The sequence below is a fragment of the Sceloporus undulatus genome, chromosome 1 (genome assembly GCF_019175285.1).
Source record: "Sceloporus undulatus isolate JIND9_A2432 ecotype Alabama chromosome 1, SceUnd_v1.1, whole genome shotgun sequence".
Lineage (NCBI taxonomy): Eukaryota > Metazoa > Chordata > Lepidosauria > Squamata > Phrynosomatidae > Sceloporus > Sceloporus undulatus.
In genome coordinates, this window is record NC_056522.1 from 20,527,527 (window position 1) to 20,548,729 (window position 21,203).

Below are 21,203 nucleotides of genomic sequence, written 5' to 3' on the forward strand. Positions count from 1 at the left end.
ACGCCTTGTTTTGCTGTGCAAGGGAGTCGCAGCGGACAAACCGCGCGGCTCCCTCACGCAGCAAAAAGAACCCGCAAAGAACGGGTTCTTTTTGCGGCACCATATGGACATTGCAGTGGGCCAATGGTGCACTCATTATGTCCTTATGGGGGTGTGATGTGCAGACGCTAAGCATCCGTCGCATCAAAATGGCGGTGTTCATATGTATAGGGCACCGCCATTTTGACGCCCTTGTCACATGCTGGGGTGAGGCACGTATGGACAGTGCACCCTTGGCCAACCCCTAGCACGTGACGGGGGTGCCGCAAAGGCCCCTCTAGATCGGGCCATAGAATCATGGAGATAAACTGGGAGCTCAAATGCTGAAAGCATTATAAGGTTCTCAATCCACTGAATAACGATATGGTCATTTAACTTTCCAATGTTTCAACAGAAGTCTTTTAGATACAAAAAAGGCATCGTCCATCTCTTCCTTGGTGACAAGCAGATAGTTTAAAAGCAACCGTAAAGATTACTCCAATATAAAATGAATGCAAGTACTAACATCCCCTCAAAAAGAAAGGTTAATTGAGCATAACCAGATTCTCTGTTTTGGTGTCTGGTGAAATAAAATGTCAGCAACTGGCTGACTTAATCAAACCTTTACTAAAATGGCATTGTGGTATCCAGTATACACAGAATACAATCTGCAGCACTGGATCATAATGACAGTGGCTGGAATCTTGTTGGAGATTTACATCTTACAGGATTCTGTAAAAGCCATATCCAGTAAAGTATAGATAAAGTTATGTAACATATACTGTAATAGAGGATTCAAGCCTTCATTCCCCCCCCCCTCGTACTTTCATATTATTATTTATTCATTCATTTATCTGTTTACTGTTTGGAATTGACTTCTTGTAAGACCCATTTATTGGTCATTTTAGCAGTCATTTTTCTATAGAATTCTCCTCCAGCACCATGTTTCAAGTGAGCAGATTTTTCTCTGTGTCAGCTTTCTTCCCTGTCCAACTTTCTCATCCATGCATAGAAACTGGAAAAATAATGGCATGGATGATTCTGCCTTTGCCATTTAATTATATCAAACATCTATTAAACTTGGAGCTGTTATCTAGTTCCTTTACATTTGTCCTTCCAAGTCTATAACTGTAGCTTTGGGGAATAGCTGTAACCTATCTAGTTTGGCCAGTTCAAATGGGATATTTTTTTATTTGAACCTTGTTTTCAAAGAATTTCTCATATTTCACAAATGTTTTCCTTTTCAGAATATAAAGAACTTGAGGTTTTAAAAAGATTGAATGCAAGAGAAAGCAAAATTGACAGGCTTTTCCCCTCTTACCAGTAAGGACTGATGGGAGTTGTAATCCAGCATCTGGAGGGCCACAAGTTGCCCACCTCTGCTGTATAGGAAGGATTGCAGCCTAAATCTGGAGGCCATGTTATGGTCCATAAATATGAGTATTACACTTTGATGCGTATGACAGGAAAACTGTCTCTTGTCATAGAATGGACAAATTGTTAAGAATTCATATTGGACAAAGTAGGATGACTTTTTGTCATCTTGGGAAAAACCAAGCCTTACTTCAAACTCCCAGCACACACATACACACACAGCTGAAAAGGAAATAGTTACATTGACTGAGAGCAATTAGTGTTTTGAAAACTGTTTCAAAACAGCAAAACTGTTCTGTTTACCTCCATGAAATGGAGATTTACCAAACTGGCTCAGACTGGTACACCACCATCACCCCCATTTTGACTAGGTTTGTCCTGTGTATGCAACCCCATTGTTCAACCCTGCTCAGACCATTTAAGAGTCATTATCAGAATCTGAAGGGAACATTCATTTCTGCTCTGCTCTTTTGCAAGCACATTTTTAGATTATGTTTTGCCCAATCCAGAGGTATTCCTTTCATCCTTAGGAGACCAGCCTCCAAGTTAGAAAGACCTTTAAAGTACAAAGACAGAACAGAGAGAATCTCTCTCTTTCTCTTTGACCTACCCATCCCCCTGATGCCTGCCTCTGTTCTCTGGTCTCCAGTATTCTACTTCATGCCTGACAGTGAGAAAATCCATGTGTGTTTTAGCCTATAGTACCTTACGTTTAACTATCCCCCTCTTAGATTGGTCAGGAATAGTTTTAGCTTCCATGCTATTTCCCCTCTTTTACTTTGAGAAACAGCTCGCATTGAGTATAGTCTATTCAGATGGTTTCTGCTGCCTCTTCCACAATGCTGAAATAAAGCAGTTTGACACCACTTTAACTGCCATGGCTCCATCCTGTAAATCCTGAGATTTGTAGTTTGGTGAGATATTTAGTCTGGTCTGTTAGAGAGGTCTGCTGCCTCACCAAACAACAAATCCCAGATTTCTGTAAGAAAGGGTTAATGTTGTGGCAGTTAATGTTGTGACAAACTGCCTTATATCTGCAGTATGAATTCACCCTTGGAGTCACTTTGGTTAAGTATCTGATTTAAAACCTTCAGCCTGTAAGATCCTACAGAAGATTAGTGCCTGGAAGAGCTTTTCCTCAGTAAAATCCAATGCACTGCTCTTAACAAAGAGTGAGAATTATGTGATCCTCCAGATGTTGTTGGACTGCATAGACAGTGGTGAGGAATGCTGGGGGTTACACTACAATGTCTGGAAGGATATGGACAGGTTGCTTACCTGTAACAGTATTTCTTCGAGTGGTCATCTGCGAATACATACAAATGGGTTGTAATGCGCCTGCGCAGTGCCTTCGGAAACTTCTGGAATCACTAGGCAAAGTACACTTTGCAACATGTTGAAACTTTTTGGCGGTAACCCCGCCCATCCCCTATAAAACCTCCGTTCCCGCTCTTTTCCCCAGTTCCGCAATTTTTCCGCCATGTAGGCGACAAGAGAATGAGCCAATCTGAGCAGGACACTGAGGGGAGGATGGGCGGGATTTGTATGTATTCGCAGATGACCACTCGAAGAAATACTGTTACAGGTAAGCAACCTGTCCTTCTTCTTCGTGGTCTCTGCGAATCATACAAATGGGTTGAGACTGGCGAGCTAAGGTCAGTGGAGGCGGGAGTGTCATGACACCTGAAAGAACACCAATATAAATGGTACCAATAAAAAACAATGGAGAACCAAGCTAGTTGTATGGTTTGTTTATAAACTCTTAATAAGAAACATATCCCACCTCAAGATGTAAGCCCCGAGTCTTGTGCTGTCAAATTTCGAGTTCAGCGGTTAAGCTAAAGTCAATGCAGTCCTGACAGCAAAACAGCTCTCCCAAAGGTAGCGTCCCTTTTGGCTCTTGTGTCCAACCTATAATGCTTAATAAAGGTTAAAGGTTGAGACCATACAGCAGCCTTACAGATGTCATCCAAAGGGACGCCAGACAGAAAGGCAGAAGAGGCCGCTACCGCCCTTGTGGTATGGGAGCGAACTCTAGCAGGTAAAGGTTTGCCCAAGAGTTCGTAGGACAGGAGAATAGTGCTGGACACCCACTTCGAGAGTCTTTGGGCCGAGACTGGGAGTCCCTTTTTCGGTTCCGAGTAGCACTGGAACAGTCTATCGGAACGGCTGTGGTCCTTGGTCCTATGCAAATAAAAAGCTAGGGCCCTACGAACATCAAGGGTATGAAGGGTTCTCTCAACGTCGGTAGTCGGGTTTGGAGCCAAAGTCGGCAAAACAATGTCCTGACACATATGGAACGCAGAGACAACCTTGGGTAGGAAGGTAATGTCCGTTCTGAGAACCACCTTGTCCAAGTGGAATCGTAAGAAGGGCTGGTCCCGGCGCAAGGCACAAAGTTCACCCGCACGACGGGCAGAGGTAATGGCCACCAGGAAAACCGTTTTCCAGGTCAGGAGTCTAATGTCTGTGGTGGCCAAGGGCTCGAAGGGTTTGGACTGTAGGGCCCCGAGTACTATGTCGAGGCTCCAGGCTGGAGTCGGCAAGGAGACCTGAGGGTGCAAGTTATTACATCCTTTTAGGAATCTTTTAACAAGGGGATCTTTGAAAAATGAGGGCTTGCCCTCGAATTGAAAAAATGAACAAATAGCCGACAGGTAGCACTTGACAGACGTTAGGCAGAGTCCCGCATCAACCAATGACATCAGAAATTCAAGGACCAGGGGCGTTGTTACCTGGTCTGGTGAAAGATGTCTATCTGATAAGAACTGAAGAAACTTTTTCCATTTCAGCCCATATGACTTTTGGGTGGCCGGCTTTTGGGATGCTAAAATGACTCTCCGCACCGGGGCTGGCAACTGCGCTAGGGACGGATTCTCCAAGCGACCAGGGGAAGGGTCTCGATGTCCGGGTGTCGGACTCGTCCTCCCTGGACTGTCAGAAGGTCTGGCCTGGGCTCGAGCCGGAGAAAATTGGCTTGAGAAAGGTGAAGAAGGCAGGGAAACCATGGTTGTGTCGGCCACCAGGGCGTGATCAGGATCGCGTTGGCCGCCTCCGTGGTCATCTTGGCCACTACCTTGGTGATGAGCGGGAAGGGGGGAAAGGCGTATAGCATCATCCCCGACCATCGAAGCCCGAACGCATCTCCGAGAGAGCCATCGTTCGGCGTCCGGGAGCAGAACTGGGGACAATGGGAGTTGTACACCGTTGCAAACAGGTCTAACTGAGGAGTTCCCCATCTGGTGAAGAGATCGTGTACTGTCTGTGGATGGAGTCTCCATTCGTGGCAGGATGACGGAGACCTGCTGAGTAGATCTGCATGGGAGTTCTGGATGCCTGGTAAGTGTACCGCTTGAAGCATGATGTCTCGGGTGATGCACCAGTCCCATATCCGGAGGGTTATGTCCAGGAGAGTGCGGGACCTGGTGCCTCCCTGTTTGTTCAGATAGTACATTACCGTGGTGTTGTCTGTTCTGAGCTGGATGACCCTGCCTAGCAGAGAAGACTCGAAGGCTCTCAAGGCCTTCTCCACTGCCAACAACTCTAGAGCGTTGATGTGGAGTGTCCCTTCGTCCCGGGACCAGATGCCTTTGGCCCATAAGTCCAGGACATGGGCTCCCCATCCTTCTTCGGACGCGTCTGTGGTGAGCACCAGCTCTGGCTGAGGGAGCGAAAAAGGCATGCCGACGCAGACGTTGCGGGAGCTGAGCCACCAACGGAGGGAGCGCGCGACAGGTCTCGGGATGGTCAGCCTGCGGGACGGGGGGTCCTTTTCTGGGTCGAACGCCGACAGGAACCATGATTGCAGAGGTCGAGACCGAAGCCTTGCCCACGGTGTGACGAATGTCGTCGACGCCATGTGCCCCAAGGCCACCTGGATGTCTCTGGCTGGTACTCGCCTCTGGGCGGTGCAGTGGTTGACGGCCCGAACCAGGGCCCGAAAGCGGTCTGGAGGTAGGTATGCCATACAGTCGTTGGAGTCGAGGATGGACCCTATGAATTTTATCTGCTTGGTGGGGAGCAGCTGGGATTTGTCGAGGTTGACTAGTAATCCTAGGTCCCGTAAGAGCTGGAGCGCCTCTGAAGTGTGTCGGCGCAGTTGTTGAGGTGACGGGGAGACAAAGAGCCAGTCGTCCAGATAAGGGAAGATCCTCATGCCTCGGCGGTGGAGATGAGATATTATGGGTGCCATGCACTTGGTGAAGGTGCGAGGTGCTGTAGACAGGCCGAAGGGGAGGACGTTGTACCTGTAGACCTCCGTCCCGATGGCGAAGGCCAAGAACCTGCGGTGGGACTCCCGGATGCTTACATGGAAGTAGGCGTCCTTTAAGTCGATGGTGGCAAACCACAAATCCTGCTGCAAAAGAGGTAAGATAGAGGCTAGCGTTACCATTCGGAAACGGCGATAAGACAGGTAAGTGTTCAACTGTCTAAGGTCCAATATGGGTCTAACACCTCCATCAGGCTTAGGGACAGTGAAATAACGGGAAAAAAAGCATCCCGGTATGTCGACAGGTTCGACAGGAGAGATGGCTCCTTTTGCTAGAAGGGTGCGTACTTCGTCGAGAAGGGTGTCTGAGGGGGATGTAGACAGGATAGCTCCAGTTGGTGGGAGCTCTTTGAATTCGAGGGCATAACCCCTGCAGACGATGGTGAGGGCCCAAGAATTGGTGGTAATGGAGGCCCAAGTGGTGGTAAAGGGCCTCAACCTGTCAAGGAAGGACGGGACAGAGGGAGCGACGGAGTACGCTGCGTCTCTTCAGGCCCTTTTCTTGTTCTGATCTTGATCTTGCCTCCTATAGTTTTTCTTATATTTAGGTCCCGACCGGCGACCCGAGGAGGAAGAGGATTGAGATGGGAATCGCTGCCTGGACTGTTCCTGGCGCTGGAATGGCCGGTCTTGTTGATAGGACCTCTGGCCCTGGCCATACCACTGGCGGACCGCAGTAAAGCGTTTGCGGGAAGATGACTGGGGGGAGGAGGACATACCGTGCTTTTTTGCCGCGGTTCTCATCCTGTACTTAAAGTTGAGCTTTTCATCGGTCTCTCGATGGAACAGGCCCTCCTCATCAAATGGCATGTCTTCGATGGTCGTACGGGCGTTCTGGTTCAGGTCCGACGACCGTAACCAAGCGTGTCTGCGGAGCGCTATAGCAGCCGCCATAGACTTGGCAGAGCAGTCGGTAGCATGCCTGGCCGAGGTGATAAGCCAACTCCCGATGGAATGGGCCTCATCGCGGACTTCTGAAAGAATTGTCTGGGAGTCATCTGGTAGGTCTGGCACAAGGGGGGAGATCTTCTCCATCAGCCACTGAATATAAGCTCCCATGCACGCGTTGTAGTTTGCAACTCGCATGCCTAGAGCCGACGAGAAATAGGCCTTTTTGGCCAGAGCATCGATCTTCTTTGCTTCTCTGTCTGAGGGCATCAAGGAGGCTTTCGGGGTCGATGCTCGCTGGGATCCCTCCACAATGGCTGAGTTTTGTTTAGGATGTCCGAACAGCCATGACGGAGTAGCTGGAGCGATCCTATAGAGAGACTCCACCTTTCTGTTGTTGGATGAAGTCGATGAGGGAGCTTCCCAGGAGCGCCTGGCCAACTTCTCCAGCGAAGGGAGAAGGGGAATCGCCGGTGGGGTTGGCAGCTTGCCGTGGACCCGCCTCTCAATCGGGTCAGATGCTTCATCCTCGACCTGGGAAGTCTTAATGTCCAGAGCATTAGACATCTTTATGACGTGCTCTGCGAAGGACCTGACATCATCCGATGGTGAGACGGCCCCAGGCTGGGCGAAGTCCTGAGAGATGGACTGGTAGTCATCTTCCCTGGAGGATAGGGAATCGCCTCTGGGGCGATAACGGGCTCGGGATGATGTTTCGTCGTCCGACTCGAGCTCCACGACCTCCAGATTGGTGGGGGCGTCCACCCGGCGAGGTGAGAACGTCGATGCCCTGGAGGGTCTGGAAGCAGCCCTTGGTCTGGGTCTCCGGTCCCGAGGTTGAAAAAGAGAGTCTTCATCATCCCGAGGGACCAGTTTGTAATATCTGTCGGTCTCAGTATCGTAATAATACTCCGGTTCCCTTTCTCGAGATGGCGATGGCGAGACCACTCGACGGGTACGAGTTGGCATTGGAGTGAGCGAGCGGCGGTCGTCTCTAGAACTGACGGGAGAAACCGGGTCTGGCAGCGCGGGTCGGGACCTCAGTGGTGACTCGAACCGGTGATCAGAGCGTTCATCAGTTTGAGGCCTAGATGCCCGTGATGCCATCCGGGGGTCCGATGGTCGACCTTCGGCACCCGGCGATCTCCGATTGGTGTCCGTGCGCTCTCGCTCCGGATCTGGGCGGCTACGTGACACCTCTACATTGACGGCCATAGACGGATCTCGCTCGTCCTGGTGACGGCGCTTCGCCGAACGATCTCTCTCCAAAGAGGAGGTGCGGGGTCTCTTAGATGTGGAAGAGCACGCCGCCTTAGTCGGTGACCTGGTCGAGCCGGAAGGAGTCAAGGCCTTGATGGCCGAGGAGGCCGAAGTGGAACCCGACTTCGAGGTGGAGGAAGTGGGTGCCTTCGGGACAGAGGATCTCGAGGCTGAACCCTTATGGGAGCTCGAGTCCTTTGCAGTGTCGCGACCCTCCTTGGGCCCCTTCTTGTGTTTTTTGTCCTTCTTCGAGGGCCGAGGGACTTCTCCCGATGGGTCCTGGTCTGGAGGGTCCGGGGCGGCAGTCCGCGCCAGTGGGTCATCTGAAGGCTCCTGGGTTGGAGCTTCGGCGACAGTTGGCAAGGGGGTCGCAGAGGAAGAAGAAGCCCCCGCAGAAGTCATTGCCCCTGATGTGAAGACTTTGGTATATATCGCAGCCTTCAACCTGGTCTCCCGATTCTTTCGCGCCTGAGGGGTTAGGGACTTACAGAGAGCGCACGATGCTGGAATGTGCGTCTCTCCCAGGCAGAAAAGACAGGACAAATGGGGATCCTGGCCAGGAATCTTACCCCCACACACGGAGCACTTTTTGAAGGGCACCGATGGCATGATCCGGAAAGCGAAGTCAGGCGGTCCGAGTTGGCAACGAGCGGGGGAGACAAGCCGAGGGGTAAGAAGATGCGAGGTCTAACAGTCCGAGTCAAAAGCCAAAAAACAAGTCGTGGGGCAGGCAGAAGAAGAGTCAAAAAACCGGTCCGAGGTTCAATTTTTCCAGTGATTCCTAAACTGAGTCAAGAGCGAAGTTCCTAGTGGCAGCTAACGCGGCGGAAAAAAGGAACTGGGGAAAAGAGCGGGAACGGAGGTTTTATAGGGGATGGGCGGGGTTACCGCCAAAAAGTTTCAACATGTTGCAAAGTGTACTTTGCCTAGTGATTCCAGAAGTTTCCGAAGGCACTGCGCAGGCGCAGTACAACCCATTTGTATGTATTCGCAGAGACCACGAAGAAGAAATGATTTTCATTCCTGCTATAAAATGTAATTCCATAGGTAACTACCTGGAAGACAAAAGTCTGGTTGAATTCTGAATCAACATGCAGATTGTGGGGCATATAACATCTGATTGAAGTAGATGCCAACTGAAGATTTGCCTTCTTTTCTATCATCTGCTTTAGCCATGCCTACTTCTCTGCCCATGCCTTTACTGTAGTTCTTTTTTGGTTCTTCTCATGTAAACTCTTCCATTGACAGTGATTGCACATGACAAACAGGTTGACTATGTCCGCACTTCCACAGACTGGCAATAGAGACGCTGACTGTAATTGGCCCTGGCAACCAAAAGGAGTTTATATTCTTTCCAAGTTCAGTCCAAAAGTTGTCAGCATGAATGTTTCTAATTTACTAGTTTTCTGAAAACTGAGGCATGTTTACAAGGAAGTCACAACCAGAATCAATAGCTAATTTGTTGACATACCAAAGGGCATCTTGAGAGTAGGAAAGGGGGTAAGAACTTCGTTTTTTGGTTTTCAATATTTTTGCACAAAATTTACTTCACAGATATGGTGCAAAGAACTTGAGATTTTAAAAAAATAATTTTAATGTGCATTATACTTTATAATTTAAAAATATGTTTAATAAATTTTATAATTTAGGTTTTTTTTAATCTGTGGGCCTCCTTGGGTCCCTTTCTGGGAGAAAGGTGACATATAAAGGAAATAAATAAATAATATGTTTTTCAGATTTGCAGATGACACCAAATAGGAGGGGTAGCTAATACCCAGAGGATGGCAATGGTAATCCCCCTGTGAAGAAATTTGCCAAGAAAACCCTATGATAGGTTCACCTTAGGGTTGCTATATGTCGGAAAGAACTTGGAGGCACACAACAACAAGAAAGCTAATACCACAGAGGACAGAATCAGAATTCAAAATGACTCTAACAGATTAGAATGATGGGCCAAAACTAACAAAATGAATTTCAACAGGGAGAAATATACACTTGGGTGGGGAAAAAATGAAATGCACAGTTACAGGATAGGGGACACCTGGCTTGATGGCAGTACATGAGAAAGGGATCTAGGTGTCTTAGTGGACCATAAGCTGAACATGAGCCAGCAATGTGATGCGGCAGCTAAGAAAACCAAGGCCATTCTAGACTGTATCAATAGGGATAAAGTGTCTAGTTCAAGGGAAGTAATAGTACCACACTATTCTGCTTTGGTCAGACCTCACCTGGAATATTGTGTGTCCAGTTCTGCGCATCTCAGTTCAAGAGGGATATTTAGAAACCCTCTTGGAGCTGGAAGAAACCACAGGGACCATCCAGTCCAACCCACTGCCATGAAGAAATAGACAATCAAAGCATCCAGATGACCATCCAGCCTATGTTTTAAAACTTCCAAAGAAGGAGACTCCACAACACTCCACAACACAACACAACAACAAGGCAGCATGTTCCACTGTCAAACAGTCCTTACTGGCAGGAAGTTCCTCTTAATGTTGAGGTGGAATCTCTTTTCCTGGAGCTTGCATCCGTTGTTCCGGGTCCTATTTTCTGGAGCAGCCAAAAATAAACTTGTTCCATCTTCAGTATGACATCCCTTCAAATACTTAAACAGGGCTATCATATCACCTCTTCTACAAGCTAAACATACCCAGCTTCCTAAGTCTTTCCTCATAAGGCATGGTTCCAGACCCTTCACCATTTGGGTGGCCCTCCTCTGGAAACACTCCAACTTGTCAACATCCTTTTTGAATTGTGGTGCCCAGAACTGGACCCAATATTCCAGGTGAGGCCTCACCAAAGCAGAATAGAGTGGCACTATTACTTCCCTTGATCTAGACACTATACTTCTATTGATGCAGCCTAGAATTACATTGGCTTTTTTAGCTGCTGCATCACATTGTTGACTCATGTTCAACTTGTGGTCTACTAGGACCACAAGATCCCCTTCACATGTACTTTTGTCAAGCCAGGTGTCCTCCATCCTATATCTGTGCATTTCATTTTTTTCTGCCCAAGCGTAGTACCTTACATTTCTCTCTGTTGAAATTCATTTTGTTAGTTTTAACCTAGCTTTCTAATCTATCAAGGTCATTTTGAATTTTGATCCTGTCCACCCGTTCTTTCTTTCTAGTAGTGTAGTGGGCACACTGTGAAGTGCTGGCTGACTGAGGCAGCAGGCACCACCTTCTTTTCCACAAAACCCCTCAGAGCCCCCCATAGGACTGCCTGGAGGCATGCTGGGAAAATGAAGATAGGGCATGGCCAGTGCCTTAGTTGGTACTTTGCTTGCAGCATGCCTACAGCCTTAGCTAAAAAAATGCAAGAGAAGAAAAAAAAGGGAAAGTTGGCAGTCAGCATCAGTCCTGGTAGCCCAAGGCATTTTTTTCAGACTGTGCTGGATACAGGCACCCAGCCTGAAGGGAAATAGAAGTCTTGGTACATAACAAAATATCTTCCTGCCCAGCCTATAGGAGCTTGAGACTGAGAGCATTTTTAACTGTGCAAAACTTTGTATTAATATACTGAATTCATTTACAAACCACATTCTGGAGCAGACCAAAGAGCCACCTAATTCAACATCTTTTCCCAATAGCCAGGTGCCTCTGTTACCCAAAAAAGTGGGGGGAACTTAGGGTCCCACACTTTGAGTGTCTCCTTAAATGTTAGGGGAAATGCTTAGCTCAAAGGAGGCCTGCGAGAGGTGGGTAACTGGGGGAAATGTTTCACCTATGTATACAAGTACTAACTGCTGGGGGACTGCAAATTTGTAGAATAAAGAATTTAGAAATATGCAAGAGTGTAATCGAATAACACTTCAGTTAGGAAACACAATACAAGGCTAACAGAAATAGGGGTATGGAATATTGGGATAACAAATGCTTAGATTTGTAATGGGGGTGATATTTCCCAGTCCTGCAGAGGAATCCACAGAAAGTGGGGTGTGGTTCAGACAGTACCCAAGGACAATACAGAAAGAGGATGCTCTGGATGGTTGGAAAGAGCTCTGGTAGGTGGCAGCTGTATCCGCAGAGTGACTATTTGTGGGCTGGATATTTACCCCCAATTTGGTACCTTCAGAGGGGTACTTAACATTCCCATGCAAAGTAACAAAGACTTTGATTGCTTTCTCACAGATGTAACAAAGGGGGGCAGATTCATTGATGTTTTAACTCCAGATTTAAAAGAAACAGTGATTGGATATGGAACAATCCCAAAATAGATTTATAGGAATGTTGACTGGGAACATGATGGGGTTGGGTAGGATATATGGTCTTGCTCGCCTTAGTACAATAGGACCGCCTTTGTCTCTAGTGCAAGAGGATATGCGGAAAGCTTGGGGTAATCAGCAATGCATTCTGCATATATTATGGTATTATCTAGATCCTCCACATATCTTTGGGCCAATATGCCTTTCCCATGTGAAAGTTCCTAGTGTCCCAAAGGTCATTGTGACCACTTAAAATATGCCTGGCTCTAGATATCAAAATATGAAAATATGAAACAGGGTGGGTAGTATACAGTATGCTAACACCTCTGGACAATCCCAAGTAGAGGATAACTGCCTATTTTTAATTTTAATTTTATTTGCTCCCAAGAAGTTTGTTTTCCTTGTATAAACAACAATGTTAACTGAGTTAATTTCTTCACTTAGATTTATATCCTGCTTTTCCATGCATCATTCTGCTCCTGTCCCCACCTACCTTGTCCTCACAAAACAAGCCTGTCAAGACTGAAGTTGCATCTACATGGCAGAATTAATGCACTTTAACTTTCATGGCTCAATGCTATGGGATTCTGGGATTTGTAACTTTGTGAGATATTTAGCCTTCTCTGTCAAAGAGCTCTGGTGCCACAACCAATTACAAACCTCTGGATTCCCAAGCATGGACACATGCCTATTAAAATGGTGTTAACCTGGATTATTTCTGCAGTATGGATACAGCCCTAGTGAGCATCAAGGATGAGCAAAGGTTTGAGCCTGAGCCTCTCCAGTCCTACGAGGACACTCTAAAACTTTAATCCTGTGCACATTTTCCAGGATGTAAACTCCATTAAAAACAATGAGACTTATTTCTGAGTAGATATGCACTTTTAATTAAGCTCTGTTAAAAACAATGCAACTTATTTCAGTGTAGATATATATTGGATTGATCAGTCTTCCTTGGCCCCATTTCCTCTAGAAGTGATGGACTGCAGCTTCCATCATTCTCAGCCAGTGTGAAATAGTCATGGTAGATGGGATGACACCAGATTGGTGAACTCTCCATTTTAAACACCACAGTTCAGTACACTTTCTTCCTTTTTTGTTGTTGTATCTATTAATATAGTGATATCCTAGAAGAGTAGCAAAGTGCCCTTGAATTTGGTACATTAAAGAAAGCTTTTTCAAAAGCTAAGATTTCAGATGATGAAAATGATGCTGTTAGAGGGCTGACAAATGAAGATATCGCATCGTGGCTGGAATTGTAGATAGATGGCATGATGAAGAATTTATTCCATTATCTGTTCTTTTTCCCCATCCTGTATAATACTGGTATGGAAAAAATTGTCTGCTGTTAGAATTTTTATGGATCTATTTAAACTTCTCAAAAACTTTTACTGGGCGGGGAAAAGAGAACCATTAAGCAAGTTGCCTTACTTGTAAATGATGCAAAACAGGAAGAAACAGTTAAAGTCAACATTTGGACTATTCTGCTGATTTTTATATTCAGTTGCAGTATTGTATTATCTCAATTTATTGCTTACGCAGGTTCACAGTTGTTCAGGCTTCCAGCTAAGACAACAAAATTGAATGGTTTGATATTTCCAGGAGGCTGTTGTACAGCTGGGATGAATGTTCTGCATCAGACCTTTCTAGTTCAAAACATAATGGGGGGTGGACTGTTGATGTGTAATGAAAGGCCTTTAATCCACACACACACATACACACACACTCCTTTTGATAACTAATTTGTAGTTCTGACAGCAATGGCCACTGAACTCTCCAGCACTGCATCCATGCTATGCTTTTTATTGTTTCCCTATACTTGCACAATGCATGAATGAAAACAGCAAGCATTAGAATGCCTGTGAACTGGCTGTGTAAATAATAACAATAAAGCTAAATCAGAGTGAAAGAAATACTTCCTGACATCACTCACTATTAGTACATTTGGTTTTGCTCATTTGTTTCAGTGATGTGTTTCCAAGTGAAAATTTTAATATCATCTATAACCGAAAGCCCCATAAACCACTTTTTTGCCCCCACTCTTTCGTCACAGGTGATTTTCTAGTTCTGTCAGCAATGGCAGCTGCACTCTCCAACATTGCACCCAAGCTATTTATTGTTTTCCACCTATTTGCACACTGCTTGAGTGCAAGCAGAAAGTATTAGATTTAAGTTGGCTTTGGACACAATAATGAAGCCAAATCAAAGTGAAGGAAATATTTCCTGGTATCACTCATTATTAGCTAGTGGTTTTTGTTGTTGATGATGATGTTTGTTTTAAGGATATGATTCCAAGGGATGAGTTTAACATTACTTACAATTTAGCCCTCAGCATAGCAGGTGTGAAATGTAACAATCCCCATCTTCTCATATATATATATATATATATATATATATATATATATATATATATATATATATATATATATATATATATATATATATATATATAATACTGTATATGATATATTATAATGGGAGCGGGAGCCCTGGTGGCACAGTGGTTAAATGCCAGTATTACAGCCACAAAACTCTGATTTCAATCCCAGACGGCTTTCAGGTTGACTTCCATCCTTTCGTAGGTCTGTAAAATGAGTACCCAGCTTGTTGGGGCAATTGGCCTACAGATTGTAAACTGCTTAGAGAGTGACAAGTTCACTATGAAACAGTATAGAAGTGTAAATGCTATTGCTATAACTTGCAAAAGAAGTAACATTGAGCATCTGTGTATCCCTCCTGCTCTCTAACTCTCCATAATCAAAGTAGCCTGCATTGATTATGAAGCACTGCTACAGAATCATAACTGGAAAACATTCCTAATTAGTAATTAAAAGGGAATAATCTAATTTGATAAGCTTTCTCGCTGTATAGGCAAGAACACCAATGAATTTCAAGGATATGCCAGTTGTCTGTTCTTGCTTGACATGTTCAGAGGGTGTTCCTGTGTGTAGATACAATCCAAAGAGCAATTGCTAAACCAAACTTAAATGGATTTGCTAATCATCAGTTCTAGCCTCTTGATCAGATGTTGGCAACTAAGCTTAGTGTCCTTTGATTAAAAGCCAATCTGATGAATATTATTAGTCACACTAATTTTCAGGCAGAGGTTTAATCTGATGACAGTTTCAGAGAGTATGAGCACATTTCAGCTGTAGCTGTGAGCAACTAATAGTCATGGGAGGTTATGCGTGGCTCACCAAAAGCTGCATCCAGGCAATGAATGAACATAGCTATTGGATCAGAGCTTGGAAATGTTACTTTGGGGGGGTTCATCTCCCAGAATTCATCAGAAAACATGTCAATGGCCACTGGCCAACAAGCTTAAGGATTCTGAGAACTATTCCACCCCATTGACTCAGGTCCTTTGGGGGACATTTACTTCAACCAGTCAGGATTAGACTGTCACCTGTCACTAGAACCTTTTTGTCAGCCACCTCTAAACTGTGGAATGACCTGTCAGGAGAGATTCAACAGCTAAACATGCTGTCTGAATTTAAAACAGTATTAAAGACCTATCTCTTCTGTAGACCTAACTAGTTGATTTTAAACTATGAATTTTAAGATGGTTTATTTTAATTTTATGTTGGATGATTTTATTGTGCCTTAGGTTTGTGTTTTTTCACTTAATGTGTCAAAATGGTTTTATATGTTTTAATCTATGTTGTACCCCACCTTGAGTCTTGGGGAGAAGTGTGTAAGAAGGTTGTTGTTGTTGTTGTTGTTTTACTCCCCAACTCTCTATTGTATCCAGATAGGCTGGATGCATAGAAGCCTTATCTGGCATTAGAATTTTTTTAATACACACACATATAGCCCGAAAACCCCACAAAAAACTATGGATGCCAGCCATGAAAGCTTTTGACCTCACACTGAATGATGATCATTGTGATAAAGAGGATGATGAGGATGCAACAATTGTGTTTTAATTCTTATGGATCAAAGTCATAGCTATGTTAGTCTGGAAAATCAGTATGCAAAGGGGTCTTGTAGCATCCTTGAGACTAATTTAAAAAGAAAGTTGGTAACATGAAATTTCCTAGACTTCAGCTACCATCGTTGCTCTTGAGTGCAGAGATAATAAGGTGCCGTTCCAGGGCCAAAATACTCCAGGAGCAGCCTGGAGTATTCTGTTTGGTGTAGACAAGCCCTAAGCATGAATAACAAAGCAATGCAATCTATTTCTAGAATACTCTGCTAACCAACCTAGGGTACTGTTGGCAGCTCTATTTCAGAGAAGCTAAAAAAATTGCAGTACAAAATAACAAATGGAACATGAAAGTCACAGTGTGGTTTCATGGTCACATACGTACAACAGCAATTACTCAAGTTTAAATGTTCATGGCTATGGCTCTTTATTCATAGACCCAGAAAACAAATTTCCAATTCTCTCTGGCCTTTGGTCAAACAAAATGCTCTAGGGTAGCCTGGGCTATTTTGTCATGTCTGCCCTATTCACGTCAAAGGTTGCACTCATGTCCTGCTGGTTGGTTTCCTGAGGACAATCCCATGTGAACAAAATATTGGACAAGACAGGCCTTTGGTCTGATCCAGCTTGGCTCTTCTTGTATCAATATTTGGTAATCTTCACTTGCTACAAGGGAGCATGTGTGACTGAAAGGAGCTAAACTCTCCCTGGCACACATACCTGACTTTACAGGTTGCATCACACAATTTTTTCCAGATTAGTTTTTATTTATTTTATTACTGAGTGTTTCTATGCTACTTAAGTGTAACAGTTTGATCTACTACTGTCACAGCTCTATACTATAGAATCCTGCGGTTTATAGTTTGGTGAGATACCTAGGATGCATCTATACTGTAGAAATAATGCAGTTTCATACCACCTTAAGTGCTGGAGTTCCTTCCTATGGAAACCTTGGATTTGTAGTTTTACAAGGTCTTTAGCCTTCTCTGCCTCATAAAACTACAAATCCCAGGATTTTGTGGAATGGAGCTAAGGTAGTTAAAATGAAGTCAAATTGCATTATTTCTGCAGTGCAGATGCACCCTTAGAATTTTTTGCTAGACAGCTGTAGTACAGAAAAGTGTGGTAGACTTCTTTAGTAAAAGAATTCAAAGTACCTCCCCCAACTACAAATCCCAGAAATCTGTAAACAAGACCCAACAGAAATCAACCTACTGTAACTAGACAGTGTAGTTAGATATCCTCATAGGCCAGAATCTACTTTTGAGCCCCAGTTAGAGTAAACCTATGGAATCAGATGGATTTGTGTATGTGTTGATCACCACTTGAGTTAATGGGTCTACTCTTGTTAGGATTCAGGCCATTATTTTGTAGTATTTGCTTTTATATACAGCACAAAAAGCATTAGGTTATAGGATAACTCATTACAGTAGGCCTTTGGTATCCACTGAGATTTGGTTCCAAGATCCCTGGTGGATATCAAAATGTGTGGATTCTTAAGTCCTAGTAAAGTGGCATAGTAAAATGGTGCCTCTTATTTAAAATGGCAAAATCAAGGTTTCCTTTTTGGAAATTTTTAAAAAATATATTTTCATGGATGGTTGAATATATGGATAAAGAATCCGTGGATATGAAGGGCTGACTGTAACTGAAAAATGAGGGAGGTTGAAGCCGTGGATTTAGCACACAGAGATAAGTGGAAGGCAGATAGCCTTGGGTTCCCCCTCACTGTTTTGCCAAAAACAGAACTTCCCACTTGGTTCCATGATTCTATATGAAAACCTATACCAGTGCCTTGTGTTGGATTAAATCTCCCACCATCCCAGCCCCAACACTGAGTGTGGATGGTGGGAGCTGCAGTCTGACGCATCTGGAAGGTGTCTGGTTGGAGAAGAGTATTAGATGTGAGTAGGAGGAACATGGGAATAAAATTAATGAGGCTATTTCAGCATGCCTAATCCAGCTCTTGGGATAATGAGCACCATCTCCATTAAACATCAGAGAAGCTTTGCCTCACTTATAAATCCTGAAAGCCTTCTACCTGTAAGCCTTTAAGTAAAAAGGAACTCCCAGTGAAATGACTGCAAACATGCCTTAATTCAAGACAAATCTGAGCAAGTTTGCCTCAGCATATTATGAAAGATATAAAGCATATTACCCATTAATTCAGTGAAGACGTCACATATTGCGTGATTCCCCATTCTAAGCCAGTGACCAGTGTCCTACTGGTATTGCTGGTGACATCTAGAGTGAAAATACGCATTTCCAATCCTGTCTTTTTTGCTTCTGGGGTCAGCAGGGGAGAAATGTTGGATGGGATCAGGTGCATAATCCCAAGCACCCACCCAATCTTCCAACTCTTCCTTTCAAATTCTCCTTGCTGGTTTTAATTTCCCACATTTCATTCATCACCTGATAAGCCTGAGGGAAGGAGTACCCACACCTTTGGGATAAATCTTTCTCCAGACTGGCCCTATAGTTCCAACCCTTGAGTTCCTACTTTGCCTTTAGGATCCCTCTTTAGATTCTGTACTCGGGGCCCGAAGGTGACCACTATCTCAGATAAGTGGCTGTGTTGTTCAGTGGGTTCAGCGTGGTAAAACTTGACCAGTCCTTGCCTGCTGCCACACTGCAGAATTAATGCAGTTTGATACCACTTTAACTATCATGGCTCCACTCTATGGAATCCTGGGGTTTGTAGTTTGTTGGGGAACCAGAGCTCTCTAACAGAGAGGGCTAAATAGCTCACAAAACTGCAAATCCCAAAATTCCATAGCATTGAGCCATGACAGTTAAAGTGGTGTCAAACGGCATTAACTTTGCATTCAAGATGCAGACCTTGGTCCGAACATACTGCAGAAATAATCCAGTTTGAAATTGCTTTAACTGCCCTGGCTCAGTGCTAGGGAATCCTGGGAACTGTAGTTTATTGTGGCACCAGAACTCTCTGACAGAGAAAGCTAAATGTCTCACAAAACTACAGTTTTCAGGGCAGTTAAAGCCATCTCAAACTAGATTATTTCTGCAGTGTGTTTTGGATTCTTGTTTATTATTAAATTAAAGCATACAGAAAGAGGTGTAGAAAATAAAAACAGTAAAGATACAGTTGGTCCTCTGTATCTACAGATCCTTTCTCTATGTAGTGGTCTATGTGTACTGCCTCAGACGCAGGCATCTGAGGAAGTAGATCAAATCTACAAAACCTTATGCTAGAATTTCTTTTGCATAATTAGGGGTGAAACAGACTTGCAGCTTCAGGATGACATGGGGGCATAGCCTTCATATGACACACGCCCCACTGTCGCCCTTAAATCAGCGTCACACCGCCCGCCTGACCACATTGCAGGCAGCATTGCAGCACTCCAGCAGTATGGCATTTACATGCTGCACACTGCAGGAGTGCTGAAAAGCCACCACTGTGGCAGAAAAGGCACCCTTTTTCCAGCCCAAAAAGGAGTGACATTTTGCTGCTTTTTTTGTACTGGAGAAAAATTGGATTGGGGCTGAGGCGTGCTTTAGGACATTTATTTCTTTGTTACATTTCTGCATTTCCTTCACTGTTCCTCATCCCCATATTTATCATCACAACAACCCTGTAAGGTAGGTTAGGTAGACAGGGGGTGACAGATCCAAGGTCACCCCATCAGCTTAAAGACTTGAGTGGTAGGTCTGGCTGTCCACAGTCCCACCATGGATGGCTATCCCTGTCTATCCTGTCTGCTGCAGCTCTAAGGCTGAATCCACATTACACAATTATAACAGTTGGATCCCACTTTAACTCAATGGCATCTTGGGATCTGTATCTTTATGAAGTGCTTGGTATTCTCCTCTAGAGAACTGTAATACATTAGGAGTGCATCAGAGAATTCTACATACCTCCCCAAACTAGAAGTCCCAAGGTGTCATAAGATAGAACTATGCCGGTTAAAGTGGGACCAAACTGCTAAATGTATGCATTGTGGATACACTCGGAGGGAATTTCAGAGTTTTCAGAATGAGAAATAAAAGGCCGTATTCTAAGGAAATAGAATAGAACTGCAGGTGGAAAACCACATACTGGAAGTTCCATATATATATTTATGTTAGTTTTTAATCTGTAAGATAGATAGATAGATAGATAGATAGATAGATAGATAGATAGATAGATATCTTACAGATTAAAAACTAACAGGAAACAAACTGGGTCACAACCATTTTCTCCCTGCTATCTGTCTGGGGAGGCACTAGATCTCTCTGGGTGAAAAATATAAATACCCCTCCCTAAACTGCAAACCCCAAGATACCATAGGATGCTGCCAAAGTGGAAACACAACACTGTAATTTGTAGTGTGGAAGGATCTCCAGCCCTCAGAGAAAGCTTTTAGATGGCTATATATGCACTGATTTATTTTTATCATCATCATCATCTATATAACCAGTCTGTGCAAATAAAGTGTATATAAAACTGGAGGCTCTCAAGTTTTGCTGCAGCCTTGCTTAAACAAATAACAACTGCATGGATTCAGCCACAGTTTCCTTCCACCCATCAAGAGTTTATGTAGGAAATGGCTCACACAGAAAAAATGATGGGACATTATGAATTGCAGGGCTATAAATCTATCATGAAGAGTTATGAGGAAAGGTCCGCATTGTCATCAGAATCCTGAAATGAAATTATAACCTCATCATTTCAAAGGAAGTTGTTTTTGTTTTTCCCTGACATCTTTCAGTCTGAGATATAGAATAAACCCCAGCAAACAGAGAGGGTGGAAATTACACATAGGCTGCAACTGCACTGGAGAAATAGTGCATTTGACACCACTTTAACTGCCATGGCTCCATGTTATGGAAACCTGAGATTTGTAGTTTGTTGTGACACCAGAGCTCTCTGACAGGGAAGGATAAATATCTCACAAAATTACAAATCTCTGGGTTCCATAGCAGTGAGCTATGGCAATTAAAGCAGTGTCAAACTGCATTATTTCTGCAGTGCAGATTCCGGCTCTGAAATATTCTTCTCAGGCAAAAATGTACATGCCCTTGTACATTGAACCAATGAAAACTGTGACACATGTGGCCAAGCAAGAACAGAGTGTCATCAAGATGGCAAGAGTTGTTATTGCTAGGAAAAGCTTCAGAAATTTGCTTTTGCCTGAACATACTGGGAAGATCAAGAATCCACATACCCCTCGCTGCTCCCCTCTGCTGAGTTAAGTGAATGCAAACCACTTTTCCACTTTGAACTAGTTTGCAGCAATTTAAGTAAGCTGAGAACAAAG

The 21,203-nt window shown here is 44.3% G+C and overlaps 2 protein-coding genes across 3 annotated transcripts in view; one reads left to right on the forward strand and one right to left on the reverse strand.

Moving 5' to 3' along the window:
• KCNK12 (potassium two pore domain channel subfamily K member 12) overlaps window positions 1–21,203 on the forward strand; it is a 72,959-nt gene that overhangs the window by 16,417 nt on the left and 35,339 nt on the right. The gene's annotated exons all lie outside the window — the stretch shown is intronic.
• LOC121919872 lies at window positions 2,788–8,649 on the reverse strand. Its single transcript, XM_042446852.1, has 2 exons — window positions 6,382–8,649; window positions 2,788–5,749 (listed from the first exon to the last, which is right to left on the reverse strand). Exons 1-2 carry the CDS (start codon window positions 8,417–8,419, stop codon window positions 3,237–3,239), a joined length of 4,551 nt encoding a protein of 1,516 aa, XP_042302786.1. The 5' UTR covers window positions 8,420–8,649; the 3' UTR covers window positions 2,788–3,236.

What these genes read in the sequence shown, in the direction of transcription:
- LOC121919872 (XM_042446852.1), bottom strand. Translation starts at nt 8,419, where the DNA reads ATGCCATCGGTGCCCTTCAAAAAGTGCTCCGTGTGTGGGGGTAAGATT. An exon ending in AACCGCGGCAAAAAAGCACG is followed by an intron (nt 5,750 to 6,381) that starts GTATGTCCTCCT and finishes CCTCTTTTGCAG; the next exon opens with CAGGATTTGTGGTTTGCCAC.